The 14,807-nt window shown below is 41.8% G+C and overlaps 3 protein-coding genes across 4 annotated transcripts; all 3 read left to right on the forward strand.

Annotated features, from left to right (window-relative positions):
• The first annotated feature begins 622 nt into the window (after positions 1 to 622).
• Positions 623 to 6,393, forward strand: dpagt1 (dolichyl-phosphate (UDP-N-acetylglucosamine) N-acetylglucosaminephosphotransferase 1 (GlcNAc-1-P transferase)). Its single transcript, XM_037120593.1, has 9 exons — positions 623 to 1,097; positions 1,230 to 1,350; positions 1,445 to 1,658; positions 2,729 to 2,875; positions 3,031 to 3,115; positions 3,210 to 3,398; positions 3,505 to 3,592; positions 5,095 to 5,250; positions 5,345 to 6,393. The coding sequence occupies exons 1-9, from the start codon at positions 943 to 945 to the stop codon at positions 5,408 to 5,410; spliced, it is 1,221 nt and encodes a 406-aa protein (XP_036976488.1). The 5' UTR covers positions 623 to 942; the 3' UTR covers positions 5,411 to 6,393.
• A 1,046-nt stretch (positions 6,394 to 7,439) lies between these two features.
• On the forward strand, positions 7,440 to 11,733 carry LOC119031885 (histone H4 transcription factor). The gene is made up of 9 exons (XM_037120664.1): positions 7,440 to 7,938; positions 8,455 to 8,681; positions 8,813 to 8,924; positions 9,081 to 9,233; positions 9,353 to 9,430; positions 10,165 to 10,285; positions 10,384 to 10,522; positions 10,601 to 10,725; positions 10,809 to 11,733. Exons 1-9 carry the CDS (start codon positions 7,779 to 7,781, stop codon positions 11,164 to 11,166), a joined length of 1,473 nt encoding a protein of 490 aa, XP_036976559.1. The 5' UTR covers positions 7,440 to 7,778; the 3' UTR covers positions 11,167 to 11,733.
• Positions 11,734 to 12,281: 548 nt separating this feature from the next.
• si:ch211-117m20.4 (CUB and sushi domain-containing protein 1) lies at positions 12,282 to 14,391 on the forward strand. 2 transcript variants are annotated; one of them, XM_037120444.1, is made up of 4 exons: positions 12,282 to 12,481; positions 12,701 to 12,865; positions 13,293 to 13,460; positions 14,132 to 14,391. In XM_037120444.1, the coding sequence occupies exons 1-4, from the start codon at positions 12,382 to 12,384 to the stop codon at positions 14,368 to 14,370; spliced, it is 672 nt and encodes a 223-aa protein (XP_036976339.1). In that variant the 5' UTR covers positions 12,282 to 12,381; the 3' UTR covers positions 14,371 to 14,391. The 2 variants fall into 2 exon arrangements, with proteins under 2 accessions (XP_036976339.1, XP_036976340.1); XM_037120445.1 differs by having other exon boundaries at positions 12,282 to 12,475.
• The last annotated feature ends 416 nt before the right edge of the window (positions 14,392 to 14,807 follow it).

Raw genomic sequence — 14,807 nt, forward strand, 5'->3', positions numbered from 1 at the left:
TAACATTAACGCACATGTTTAAGATTATTATCTTTGCGCACACTGTGAACATTTACACATTTCACCTCATTTGTTTTATTGCTATATTCCTCATATTTTCATATAGTCTGCTGTCTTAATGATTTCAGTTTAGATTTAACTAGTTTTATTTCTCTAAACATGTCAGGCAAAATTAACAACATTCAATGAGGACTTTAAATATAAAGTTAAATCACGAAAAATAGATAATATCAAGGGGATAAAACAAACAAGGAGTACAGTTTTATCAGTGACACACTTTCTTACAATATATATATATATTTTACATTTTTAAAATGCCCTGAAGTGAGAGTTGAGTCAGATGGAGCTGCACAGGCTGCCGCACCACAGAAGAAGATGTCACTTCCGTGTCATTAGCCGATTGGATTGGCAGTAACCGGAAGCTGATGTTTGTTTACAGGTGTGTCAAGTGAGTAGTGACGATGTAAAGACCGGTCTATAAAACAGAACAAATATTGTGATATTATGTAAAAGGCAGCAAAAAAAAATCAAACCTTTTTTTTCCAACCTGAGATTCCAAAAAAAAGCATCGCAGACGTTTTTTTTGGATGATATTTTATTTTGAAGACTTAAACCGGAAGTATAACCTTCGTAGCACTCGCGACTTAACGGTTAAAACTGATAACAGACGTGGAGTTAAGACAACCAGGCAGTGGACAGATAATAGCGTCAACAGCCCGTAATGAAACATAATATGGACTACCGTGGTGACGTGTGGACTCGTTCGTCTTTCACAGCCGACTCTCGGAGATGTGTTTTGCTCTAAAACAACGCTATGACATGTTTTTGCCTCGGTGAGGACAGCCACAGCTCGTTCATCGATTGCCTGGAGGGGGCAACGTCAGATTAGCCAGAAACCTGATTTGCTCCGTCTGACACGGGGCCACCAAATTGCCTGTAAACATGTCACCGGTTCCCGTCCTGCCGCTGGTGATCAACGGCCTCATGTCGGCTCTCGGCTGCATGGCCACACTGAAACTCATTCCTGCTTTCAAGGACCATTTCATCTCAGCCAGACTTTACGGAATGGACCTAAACAAAACAGCCAAAAAGGAAGTGTGAGTTGATTTTTTTTTATCTGTCCTGTGAAAGCACTTCATATTATGTCAGGTGACAAATGTCCAGTCTGAAAGTCAAACTGATTTCGTGCTCTGATGTTTTTTTTCCTTCCTGGTCATCCGTCTGTGCAGCCCAGAGTCCCAGGGAGTCATCAGTGGGACGGTCTTCCTCATCATCCTCTTCTGCTTCATCCCAGTGCCTTTCCTTAGCTGCTTTATGGGAGATCAGTGCAAGGGCTTCCCACATGATGAGGTGGGGCTCCACTGACTGTGAAGTTAACTTTGTGTGTTTCTCTCAAGTCTGCGGCCCTAACTCCCACTGTGTTGCTGTTTTTATGTTGGATCAGTTTGTACAGCTGATTGGTGCTCTTCTGGCCATCTGCTGCATGATCTTCCTGGGCTTTGCTGATGATGTGCTGAATCTGCGGTGGAGGCACAAGCTCCTGCTTCCCACCATGGCTTCCCTGCCGCTGCTCATGGTCTATTTCACCAACTTTGGCAACACGGTCATCGTGGTGCCCAAGCCCTTCAGAGTCCTGCTGGGTCTGCACTTGGATCTGGGTGAGTGTACTACCTACCTCAGTCACATCCCTGAAGCTTCACTTGGGAGATCCCAAGATGTTCTCAAGCCAGATGGGATGCATAATCTGTCCAACACAGGAACATCAGGAACCACTAAAAAATTTCACGTCCTCTTAAATTATGGACAAAAAAGCTTTTCTGTCCATTATGCTGATGGACATGCATAAGCAATTTTGTGAAAACACATTATGTGATGTAGGAATTAATCCAAGAGTCAATTTGATTATCATTACACAATGAGTGTAGCTACAGAGGTCCCATGAAATAACAGCCACACATCATACAGATGTCTTTTGAAATATTATTTGAGCTCTGTCTTCTCTATTTCCTCAGCAGACACCATGAAAACAAAAATACTTTGATTAGCAGTCCCAAACATCTGTTTACAATAAATAAATTAAATACAATGTCCATGTAAAGGCACACTAACAAGCATTATGCATGAATACAAAACAAAATGAAAGGCAGTTACCATGTTCGCCTCGCAGACCACATGTGGAATGACATCAATTTGGTGCTGTACATTTCCCCTCTGGTGCCATGTTGTCTCTGACCCATAATGCTCCTGGCCCATGACATCACCACGTTGCATCAAAACACTACCCATAATGCCCTAAACTCAGACCATGTGAGCGGTCGCAATCTGCTTTAAATTACACCTTTTATAAAAAACCTGGTCCCAAGCTCTTGTGCTTGTGTTGTAAACACCAAACCCTCCCCTGAAACTTGAAGGCCTCAGCCTGCACAACTAACTAAGCTAACAGTAGCTACAGTTAGCAGCAGGTAGTCTTTGTCATGAAATGTTGCCCTTTATTTGTTCTGAATACAAATTAAACAGGATGACAGAAGCATATACAGTAAACATCTCAGTGAATCATCGCTTAGACAACTACAGCCAGTTGTGTTGTGACCCTTTTATGCTACTCACAGTGGATGCATACACAATGAATTAAATATTATAACATTTAAGTAAAATGAAAAATATTGGTACTCCTGTTCCACTCATGTTCAGTCATTCTGTAAATGTTGTTGTTTATGATTTTCTGCAGGCATTCTCTACTATGTCTACATGGGAATGCTCGCGGTGTTCTGCACAAATGCCATCAACATCCTAGCGGGCATCAATGGCATCGAGTCCGGTCAGGCCCTGTTTATCTCCGGCTCCATCATCGTCTTCAACCTGCTGGAGCTCAGCGGTGTGTGTGCTTTGTTTTCCATTCTCACCATCAACACTACAGATCCCACCCTCTGCACCACAAGTCCTGAATAATGTTGATGTGGGTTTGGAGTTATTGTATCATACTGGCAGTTTCATCTAACTTGTGGTTTGTTGTGTTTTCTAATCTGTCAGGAGATTACCGTGATGACCATGTTTTCTCCCTCTACTTCATGATACCGTTCTTCTTCACAACATTAGCACTTTTTTACCATAACTGGTAAGTTAAGACTGATACCTGTGGCAGTTTTAGAAAAAAATTATATATCATTGCTCCTTTTTATTCTGTCAATTCGCCACCTGTTTTGTCACAGGTATCCTTCGTCTGTGTTCGTGGGCGACACTTTCTGCTACTTTGCTGGGATGACGTTTGCTGTAGTCGGCATCCTGGGACATTTCAGCAAAACAATGCTGCTGTTCTTCATTCCTCAAGTGGTTAACTTTATTTACTCATTGCCTCAGCTTTTTCATGTCATCCCCTGTCCCAGACACCGGCTCCCCAGGTAACCTTCTGCTGATGGACTTCTGATATCTTTCATTCATCATTTATAGTGATTTATATCTTATCTGTTCCTTTTGTCTTTGTCCCAATGTCACTGCTAATAAAAGGCTGAATCCAGACACAGGCAAACTGGGGATGAGCTACTCGAAATTCAAAAGAAAGGACCTCTCGAAATTAGGACACCTCATTCTGACGGTAAAGCTCCTGCACTTCTGTATTCTCTTTTTTTTTTACTGATCGCTAAACCAATTTATCTTTAAAGATTAAAGAAATGGTGCAGTATGCCATCACATTTTCCCATAGGCCAGAGTAATGTCCTATTCTTTGTCTGTCAGACCAACAGTCAAAAACTCAAAGATATTTAATTAAATGTGATTTTTAAAAAAAACAGAGAAAGCAAAGCCCAACATCGGAGAAACTTAAACTATACATATTTTGGCAATTCACCGTGCTTTTATACCTAAACAAATAAAGGTCCCATATTATGTTCATTTTCAGGTTCATACTTTTGTTTTTGGTGTACAGTAGAAAATTGTGGTAACACATTTTGTCAGTCCACAAATTTCATGGTGAGTATGTGGTTATTACCAAGCAAAATATCTAAGATTTCTTTAAAATTGCCCCCAAATTACCATAATAACTACTTTATCGTGTGTTGACAGTTAGCCCAATATTATCTAAACATTTCCATGAAGCAGTTAATAAATAGCAATTTTCTTTAATGTCATTGTCAACCAGTTTCTGTTTAACTTTTGAAGGTCAGTGAATTAAAGTACTTTTTTTTTTTTTTTTTTTTTAACATTGTCCATGTCCTTTTCTGACCTGCAGAAGCTGGGCTGAAACTATTTAGATGTTTCCTGGAAATGTTTAATAAATTCATACATTTTGAGGTATTTATTTAGGGCAGTTGGGTGTAATTTAAAAGATAAATAAATATGACAAATATGTCACATGGAAATTACCATCTACTTAGCATGAACGTTCACAACCTGTGAAATAAAGTGTTACTGTAAAAAGATGTTATTTTTCTCATACGGTCCACTGCTGCAGCACCTCTATTCACCCTCTGTCTGAATGCTCTGTTTGAGCCCCCGACTCTTTACGGACCGCCTGCCGATTAGCCCAGTCTGCTCTAATTTGTCAGCACTCACTAGTGTAGCAGCCTCACTGCTTTTCTGCATAGGCTCTGCCCGTGTTTCTGCAACCACAGTTGGTGTGGCTATAGAGTTGCTATAGTAACAACTTCTGAATATGGGCAAATTAAGCATTCTGATACTTCACTGTATTTATGTAGCACCTTGACCTGCTTTATAATGAAAAAAAACAGACATAGAAATCTCATGTTTTACAATACTGAACCTTGAAGTAATCAACAAAACTGAATATGAATTAAGATGTGAGTGTATTCTCTGTGTCTTGACTAAACTCCGACAAGTCTCTCACCTGATGAATTTGAATTTGTGTGTTAATTATCCTCATAATCAGACAGAATTGCCGTTTTGTTTCACTTCACTATATTACTGTTTGAATCTCTGAAACAAATGGATGTGTTGGCAGCAATTTCAGACAACTAGCACCAAGTCGGCTATTACATGAGTGCATGTACTGAGGATTGGTCTAGCTGGGTAAACACACCGGTGGCAGGCCTCCAGCTACGTTTATTGGCTGATAACAATAACGCCTTTAATCCTCAACAGGTGGCAGAGTTATTGAAGCTGCTTGAGGTGCGGAGAGGCCAGGAGGGAGACGATGAATTTATTGAATGCAACAACATGACCTTAATAAATCTGGTGCTGAAATTGCTCGGTCCCACCCATGAGAGGAACCTCACCGTCATAATGCTCATCATACAGGTATAATGAAAATAAACACCTGCTGTATCCAAACACCCTGAATATTGAAGGAAATATGAATTTTTCACTCACTGCTCATGTCTGCATCTCTCAGGTGATGGGCAGCGCAGTGGCTTTCGGGATTCGTTATCATCTGGTGCGTCTCTTCTATGACGTCTAGACAGCTCTCCAGGACGGAGGAGGGAGCGACTGACAGAGAGAATATGATATTGTTATGGAACTATTCTGCAGGCTCATGTTTCATCTGAGTCCATTACCTCACTGTAACTTTCCTGCCTCTGACTGTACCTGCAGTGAAAACACAATGCGAGGTTTAAAGCTATAATTCACTTTAAAACATGTTCATATATTGAAGGCTAAATGGCTAATGATCGGACGTCAGCAGCTGTAGTGTTGGTTATTCTCCTGGCTCCAGTGATTGCAAGCAGGAAAAAGTTACTGAGTCTTAAATCTCTCGTGTGTCCACCCTGAAAGTATATTTTTATACTTGGTTTTTTAAAGGAAAATGCAGTAGGAGGGAATGACTTTCAGTCTTGTGATCAGTGGCTGTCTGCTACGAAATTGTGACCATTTGATATCAGATTTAAGGGTCTAGAAGTGCCCTAAAAACATTCAAGTGGTTTGAATCGGCTGTTCGAGCAAAAAATGTACCCACTCATACTTTCATTCGCACTCATGCCAATCAGTCCATGCAACATCGGTGGGAAAGTTCGAATCTCTTTTTTTTTTTTGTACCTACGAACAAACGCACACAGAATGGTGATTGTGAAGAATAGCAGTGCAAACAAAAGGAGGCTGGCGTCAGTCTGAAGGCTGTCGCGGAGAATTAGGTGGAGACGGGGAAATAGAGGGGAAAATTAGAAAAAAAACTAAGTGAGCTTATAGTTTCTGGATTGTTGTAAAAGTTAATTAAGGTCTATGGAAGATGATGGGATGAATTAATACTTCTCTTGGTATTACTGGATGCGCAGCTACATTTTTATGAAGCATTTTTTTCCCCCCTAAGGGTTCAGCAGACATGCGACAATGTGAAACTCAACAGGCACTGGACTATTTTACGTAGGAATGTAAGTACAAGTGGGAAACTGTTTACTGTTGAGATGAGAGGCTCAAATTAATAAATAAAAGATAATTAAAAATATACTAATGCGCCATTGTTATTATTTGCAGCGGTTTAAGAAGTATTTGGTTTCACAACATAAGTTGTGCTTGACCTCAAGTAAAAATCTTTCATTCACAAACTTATTTGGGTATTATCAGCAAAATGGTTATATTAATGTTGTTTTCTTCTTCCTTGATAAACAAACATCAACAAGAATTTCTGATTAAAAAACACTTGGAGCTGCAATGCAAAACTGCACTGTAGCATTCTGTTAAACCACTGAAATAGATGGGGACTCTCTTTCCATTTTTGTGTGAACTTATCTTCTAACATCTTGGTCTCATTTCTCTAATAACCAAAGCCAATAAGGGTTTTTTTTTATTATCAGAAATTGTTGTTTAGAATATTGGTTTATATTGTTATCAGATTTTAAAATGCTTAGACATTAGTATCAAACACAGTGTCGGCAACACTGTATAAGCTGATGATGTGTTGTATGTAAAATCTGCATCTATAAACTGTAACCACAACTGCAAAATCACTCTTGTGGGGTAAATTGTACCACATTTGTCAGTGAGGATGACAATGTCGTAGAAAAGACGTATAAAGTGGCACAAAATTAAAATATTCATGTAAAGTAAGAGTACTTCAGAATTAGCACTCTACTCCTTAAATTTAAAGGGAAACTGTGTAGTTTTGGAGAAGAAATTCAAACTCAAATTTGATCATTTACAATACTAATGACATTAAATGAAATATTTATTATTTCCATGACTGAATAAACAAACTGTTCTCAGAGGAAAATAAGGTCTTCAGAACACTGTTTGAAGCTTGAAAGGTGGCAGGGTCCGCCACATTAGTAAAACAGTGAGAAATTTCTTTTCTTTCTTTCTTGTAAGGTCAGTTTGTTTATTTTGTTTAGTTAGTCTATATAGTTTATGTCAAAATAAAGAGTTTGTGTTTACAATCTCGTCCACAAAACGGTGCAGTGCACCTTTAATTATCCCAATATGAAGATAGCAAAACATGTAAGTAAAAATTAGATTTTAAAGCGGAACTTGTGACACCCGGAACTGTTGTAGTACGTTGTTTCCAGGGAGATCTGCGCTGCACACAGCCCGCGTTCCTTGTGACTGGCCATAACAACCGATGTTTACAGTGTGTCGGCGCTTTTAAAAGACACGTTTTGACACTTAATCTTCCCTTCGTGTAACATTTTGACGCTTTTCGTGGTTTTTTTTGTATTTATAAAGTGTTTGAGGAGGATGTTTGTGAAGCTCTGTCACAGCTGCTGAGTGTTTTTACGGACACTGGTTGTTAGCTAACCCCCGCTGTTAGTCAGTGATGGTCACACCTGGGCGACGTTTATCGCCTCAGCCTGTCTGAAAACACTCTACATTGTTAGACCCGCTCGGACTCAGGAGAGATGCCGTCCAACAGACGGATCCATAAGAAGGCGCTGAAGCTGGAGTGTGAGTGGAGTCCGTGTCAGGAGTCGTTCAGTCGGATGGAGAACTTTTGTAAGCATGCGGAGGGTCACCTTAATGCTCTAAACATGGCTGAAGAGGACGAGGAGGAAGCAGAAGGTGAGCAGTACTACACCTCAAAGTCCTGACCACCCTCTCCACTGATTATTATCTAATATGACTCGGTCTGTTTGAGATGTGGCTTCATAAATTCAACATGGCTCAGGGAAGGTGTGTGTGTGTGTGTGTGTGTGTGTGTGTGTGTGTGTGTGTGTGTGTGTGTGTGTGTGTGTGTGTGTGTGTGTGTGTGTGTATTATGTATATACACAATTATTATTGTGTATAGATTATGTTATTGGCTATTTATTTCATCAGTGAAATTGTAGTTTATAGATAAATCTGATTATTTGAAGCCAAACACAACCAGCACCTACGCATGGACGTTTTCTGACATTTTATAGACCGAATACTAATTGATCAGGCAAATATTCAGCAGGTTAATCCACAATACAAATTGTAGCCCTACTGAAATGACCGAGGGGTGGAGAGTTTTCATGGCTACACAGTTTAATTTAATGTGAAACTCTAAAATCAGTGATGCCTACTCATGCAAACTCTTTCCTTTTTTGTTCTAAGCGGAGAGGAACTGTCTTTGGAGAGACTGTGGTTTCTGTTCTCTGGAGGGTCCTGAAGAGTTGCGGAGACATCTGTTCTTTCACTGTTACCATACAAAGCTGAAGCAGCTGGGTCAGCAGGTGCTTAACGCCCAGCCGGAGTTAGGCACCTGCTCCATCGGCTACCACAACCGCAACACCATCCCAGAAATCCCTGACAATTTTATCTGCCTTTGGGACAAATGTGAGGTAATCTAAATCTAAACCTTCACTTGCGCACTGTTGAGATAAACAGGAGGATTTCATCCTTTGAGTGTCTGCAAAGTAGAATTTAATCTTTGTCTTTGACCACATGTGTTTCTTCCTTTTATTTGTTAAAGCAACAACCTTTTGAAAACCCAGAGTGGTTTTATCGTCATGTAGAGATGCACAGCCTGTGCATGGATATACCAGCAGGAGACTGTGAATTCCCAATCCGCTGTGGGTGGAAAGGTGCGTCATTTAAGATTTATAGGTCAGAAAATCCACGTAACTAAAGATCACACAACTGATTAATTGTCAGAGAAGCTTAAAATACTGATTATATTTTCGTCTCTGTGCTTAAGAATGTTAAGATTGTTATTGAGTCGTGGTTCTGTCCCTCTGCAGATTGTGAAGCCACTGCTAAAGGGCGTCCTAAGCTGCGGGAGCACCTGCGCAGCCACACCCAGGAGAAGGTGGTGGCGTGTCCGGGCTGCGGGGGGATGTACGCCAACAACACCAAGCTGTTCGACCACATCATACGGCAGAACGCTATGGAAGGTAGAAACCCTGTCGGAATTATGTTAAAGTATAAAAGATATTAACATTGTTGGTGACTTTTTTTCATGCTCGATTTTTATCACCTTGTAATTCTTGCTTTGTGTGAATGTGTGCTGTAGGTCAGAGGTTCCAGTGTTCTCACTGTTCCAAACGTTTCGCCACAGAAAGACTGCTGAGAGACCACATGAGAACCCACGGTCAGTCACACCAGCATCATGCTGTCACTGTTAGTAGTCATAACTCCCATGAACTGGGGTGGACTATAAAGACCATACTGCACTTTTTGCATGTTTGAGCCTAAAAAGTTAAAACTAGGCAAGTTTGTATCACTAACAACCATTGTGCAAAACACCTCTTTTTATATTTTCTGATTCTGTCAGCCAGGTAGACACTAGAGCTGTAATAATCCCTCTCAATTATTATTATTATTATTATAATCAATTCAGTTCTTCTGATATTATATAGACAGACATTTAATCATGAAAACAATCAGCAGATTCATTGATGGTGAAAATAATCTACACACAAATGGCACTCAAATACTGACAGACAGTATCATTAAACATGGGATGTACCAGCTATTCCATCAAAGAGAGCATGTGGTCAAAAATTGTCCTTTTTGTTTGTGTTTTTATGCTTTGTTGTTCTTTTTTTGTTCTGCATGTTCTTCCATAAATCCTCAAATACTTCACACCTACACACACTGCCAGTTGAGCTTCTGCAGCGGTATCTTTATGTACCCATAAACATCACTAAACCTTAGTAAGCTTCATCTTTCTGATCCCTGCAGCCCTGTAAGCAACTTGTATGGCAAAGAAATCTCTGTGCTAGATGTCTGTGTTGTTACAGCAACAGCATCAAGTTGTGTATTTTTGCAGTATTATCAGATGAGTTCATCTGTCACTGGTTTGTCTTTGCCTTGTCGGTGCAGTGAGCCACTACAAATGCCCGCTGTGTGACATGACTTGTCCATCGCCGTCCTCGCTGCGCAACCACATCAAGTTTCGCCACAGTAACGAGAAGCCATACAGCTGTGAATACTGCAAATACAGGTATCACATCCACTGAAGCTAGAGTAGTGCCAGACAGGATTAAACAAAACATTAACTTGTGTTGTTGTTTACCTCATACTCCCACATGTGATTTTCAGGTGTAAGAATCTGATCGACCTGCGCAAACACCTGGATACCCACAGCAGCGAGCCGGCCTTCCACTGCGACTCTGCCGGCTGCAGCTTCACCTCCCGCACCATCGGCACCATGAAGATTCACCACCAAAAAGAGCACGAGGTGAAAGAGGAAATCTTTTCAAATTACTGCTCATTCGATGTCATTTGTAGTTCTCTAACGTTTCCTTTCCACAACCAGGGGAATTTTGTCCCTCGCTACAAGTGCCACGTGTGTGATAAGTGCTTCACCAGGGGCAACAGTCTCACCGTTCACCTGCACAAGAAGCACCAATTCAAATGGCCCTCTGGACACCCCAGGTTCAGGTAAGTTTCGAACAATCTGGAGATGCTGATGATGAGATGTGTGGGTTGCTGCAGCGCTGATGGCCTCTCCACCGCTCTGTCAGGTACAAGGAGCACGAGGACGGCTTCTTGCGGCTGCAGCTGATCCGCTACGAGAGCGTGGAACTGACGGAGCAGCTGATGAGGGAACGGCAAAGTAGGCAAGCGGACGAGGAGGATGAGGACCAGACTGAAGGCCAGGAGATGGGGCAAGAGTCCCCGGGCGCAACTCCTTCAGAGCTGCAGGTGGAACTGAGAGGGGTGCTGCTTGAGGAGCAGAGGGCAGAGGAGACCGCCGTCAGCACCGAGGAGGGCAGCCAGGAGGACGGCATGTTGTACGTTCTCACTGGAGGTTTGTCACAAGCAGGGGATGACTCCATCATGCAGCAGCTCCAGGATAATGCTCAGCAGCAGATGGTTTGACTGCCACATCAGTCCTGCTCACAAGAATTACACATGAAGAGACAATCTGTCACCAGCTGGGCTGTTTCAGATTCATGGCAAACATATGAAGGCACTGCAAATGATACATCTGACTGAAGGAATGTGTACTCCATCATGACCTGTAATGAGCCTATATTAGGTAATACACCTGTGTTTTTAATGTGTTTTATTTGTGTGTTGAAGGCCTATTGGCCAGTATTTTTACATGATTTTCAGTTCGTTCTTTGAATCTCATACTGTAAAATCTTCAGACAGCTGGACAGATAATAATGCTGCACTATCGAGAGGAAAATCATTCTCTGTTTCAGAAGTAGATCAGCATGGAACCATCACAATGGTGTGTTAGCATTTACAGTCACTAATCATTACATTTGTGAAAAATCCAGCAAAGAGGGCTCTACCTCATCAGCTCAGAGTGTGTGTATTTTTTGATGCTTAAACAAACTAACACAATTGTCTTTATGCACAGTTAAATAAAATGTGTGCTGCACAAAATTCAGCCTCGTTACTATAAACAAGTTACTAAGACAGAAATATGTTTCTTTTCATTTTCATCTCTCTGTCTGTGGTATCTGCTGTCTGTACTTTCATTATGGCGCCCCCTGTTGTACGAAACTGCTCTACTGCAGCTCAATAATATCAGGCTCTCCTAGAAATGGCATTATCTAAAATGTGTTGATGGACCTCTCAGGGGACAAACTGACATTAGCTCAAACTAAAATATTGTCTCTCCATTATTCCAGCTAATAAATGTTGTGAGACTTTCCTCCATTAAATCATAATTTTAAGCCCAAAAGTTTGTCTGCTCAATAGAGTAAATTCAACCAAATAACTGCTTTTCCTCACCCTGCAACACCTGCAAATACAATGTGATTCCATCCCTCTTTTTTAGCCTTGATCTTATAGAGACGCCTTTAATCATAACACACCTATGCCAAAGCAGTGTGTCCTCTACTCACCACACGTAGTGGCATCAGCTGTGTGTAGCAGATTAAGGCAGCACACACAGCTTAGCGTAAGTGTTACTTAGCGCTCTCTTGTCTCTTCGCTCTGCTGTCAGTGAACTCTGCCGGGACACTCTCTAATGGCTTCACGTCTGTTACAAATATGATGACGTATACAAAGTGTCTGGACTGCAAGACCCAGTTCACAGATCCATCTGGAGTTTTTCACAGACACTGATTGCATCAGAAGATGGGCACCGTGACGTTACATCCACTGCTGCTGCTGTTGTTTGGGTGCTTCCAAGGAGCCATTTCCCAGTCTGAATGGCTTGAAGAGGTGGAAGGTAGTGGTAAGACCTCAAATAATGTCAGTGTAATGTTATTTTTTCAATCATTAAATGAAAGATTCTTCTACTTGCAGTGGGTACAGTTCTTATGGATCCCTACAACAACGACATCTTTCTTAGTCTGGGCCTGAAAGCCTGACAACATTTCCAGTTTCTTTATGAATGTTAGTGATTTGTCCAGTTGTGATGCATGTCAAAGCTATTAAAAATGTTTCACTGTAGTTGAGACAGAATGGCTTCCTGAGCCAGATTTCATAGATGACATCTATTGGTCCGGGTCAGCACCCCTCTGCATGGGAGGCTGTCGGGCGCAGCACCAGGAGCTGAGGAGAGATCGCTGCGGAGATTCGAGCTGCTGCTGGATCGGCTACAAGTCCCTGTGCAGAGGTAAGACCAGTGGTGGAAGAAGTATTTAGGTCCTTAACTTAAGTAAAAGTATTAATACCACACTGTGAAAATGTCACTACAAGCATAAGTCCTAGACTAGAATTAAAATAAAAGTAGTCATTTTGCAGTCGAATGGTCCCTGTCAGTGTTTCACGATGACTTATAATGTTTAAGGTTTGATATTAGGGCTGCATTAATGCGTGTTTTATACTTTACTGCTGTTTAAGGTTGAGCTCATTTTATTATGTTGGGTAGTTTCATCTACAGCAATGCGTCCCATTTAATAAGACCATCATATGCTTTCATAACCCAAGAGGGTTTTGAATAGTTTATTTGGAGAATTTTCTTAACCCACCCTATCTGATCAGCCTGCTGCGCAGCTTTGTGTCGTGCTTTGCCTTTGCATCTGCTTCCCTTTGCATGGCAGTGAACTGTGGGAGGCCAGATGTGGACTATAATGGAGCAGTGTATGGTAACGACTGGTGGGTGGGCTCCGTGGTGAGGTACACCTGTCGCCCCGGCTTCATGCTGGTGGGAAGCCCGACCAGAACTTGCCAGCAGAATGGCCTCTGGACACCGAAACCCTTCTGCCTCCGTGAGTAAACAGGTTTAGGTCTAATAATCTCACGTGAGCATGGGCGGATGACTGAACAGGCCTACCGGGCACAGAGCAACTGTTTCAAGTGACCTTTAACAAATCTTTGAAGGTCAACTTTTCAATTACAAATGTCCACAAAAAGACAACCACAAGACAGCTACAAAGGGACACACACCTAAGAGACTAAATAACTTTTATGGAACATGCACCTAGCATAAAGAGGCACAAAACAACAAGAGATTCAAAACATGTACAAAGAAGTGACTACAAAGCGACGCACACCTACCACAAAGAGACACAAGGGAACTTTAAAGGGAAACACCTACCACAAAGACATGAATACAACCACAAATGGACGTACACTGCTACAGAAAGACAAATCAACTACAAAGGGACACACAAAGAGACGCAAATCAAGTTCAGAGGGACACATGCCACTACAAAGAAACACAAAACAACTACAAAGCTGCAAACATCTACAATAAAGATACACAAAATGGCTACAGAGAGTCTTGTAGAGTTTCTGTCGCTTTGGGTTTGCTGCTGTTTAAAGAGGGTTTTGGGGGCCGTTAAGATGTCTGTGCCCAGGGTCCTGTTGTCTTATAATCAGTCCATGCTTATGAACCCTCAAAGCTCATCCACACAATTTCTCTCTACCTGTGTTTCAGGAATGTGTCAGCGGGGACAGATTGAAGTCAGTGAGAGGGAACTCAATGGGACGTGCAACTCCACCTGCGCATATAAAAGCTACTTCGGCCCGCCCAAGCAAGGCTGCTCCCGGATAGACAACTGTAAGACCAAGGACACGGGCTGGAAGCGGTTCTTCTCACAGTGTGTCCCCTGCATTTGTGACTGCGCTCTATCATGTCGTGAGTCGCTTCCCCGCCGCACCAGCAAGAGCAAATGAATGAAAAAGGACTTGAACTGGTGATATGTGAGCATGTTGCAATGTTGTCTCAGCGCAAATACACTTAAACGTGGCTATTGATTGCTTCAAACACGAGTTATCTGTTCTCCTTTGTGGAGTCCGATGCAAAGAAGGCTTATGTCTTTTTTATTTATAGCATCTGCAGTCTAACACATGAGGGAAATGTGGACTGGGCGGTGAGACGCAGGACGAAGAGGAGAGGCACCGCAGCCTGTTTTTGCAGCCTCATCCAATTGTGTGGACAAATCAGAGGACCAAAATCAGGATGTTTTGAAGACATTAATCTAATCTCTCTGGCACACTGAAGCCGACAGCGTCTTCCTGGTTTCTATTTATAGGTTTTACACAGCGACAAGAAGATTTCAGTGCCTGAGGTTCAAATCCCTCTGAGTCAGCAGTGAATTACACGCAAAGCT

Source organism: Acanthopagrus latus, chromosome 13, assembly GCF_904848185.1.
Source record: "Acanthopagrus latus isolate v.2019 chromosome 13, fAcaLat1.1, whole genome shotgun sequence".
Classification (NCBI taxonomy): Eukaryota; Metazoa; Chordata; class Actinopteri; order Spariformes; family Sparidae; genus Acanthopagrus; species Acanthopagrus latus.

Coding starts and splice junctions, on each gene's coding strand:
- si:ch211-117m20.4 (XM_037120444.1), top strand. CDS start 12,382: ATGGGCACCGTGACGTTACATCCACTGCTGCTGCTGTTGTTTGGGTGC. Junction 12,866..13,292: donor CTACAAGTCCCTGTGCAGAG/GTAAGACCAGTG, acceptor TTTGCATGGCAG/TGAACTGTGGGAGGCCAGAT. Junction 13,461..14,131: donor ACCGAAACCCTTCTGCCTCC/GTGAGTAAACAG, acceptor CCTGTGTTTCAG/GAATGTGTCAGCGGGGACAG.
- dpagt1 (XM_037120593.1), top strand. CDS start 943: ATGTCACCGGTTCCCGTCCTGCCGCTGGTGATCAACGGCCTCATGTCG. Junction 3,399..3,504: donor CCCAGACACCGGCTCCCCAG/GTAACCTTCTGC, acceptor TGCTAATAAAAG/GCTGAATCCAGACACAGGCA. Junction 5,251..5,344: donor TCATAATGCTCATCATACAG/GTATAATGAAAA, acceptor TGCATCTCTCAG/GTGATGGGCAGCGCAGTGGC.
- LOC119031885 (XM_037120664.1), top strand. CDS start 7,779: ATGCCGTCCAACAGACGGATCCATAAGAAGGCGCTGAAGCTGGAGTGT. Junction 8,682..8,812: donor GCCTTTGGGACAAATGTGAG/GTAATCTAAATC, acceptor TATTTGTTAAAG/CAACAACCTTTTGAAAACCC. Junction 9,234..9,352: donor ACGGCAGAACGCTATGGAAG/GTAGAAACCCTG, acceptor TGTGTGCTGTAG/GTCAGAGGTTCCAGTGTTCT.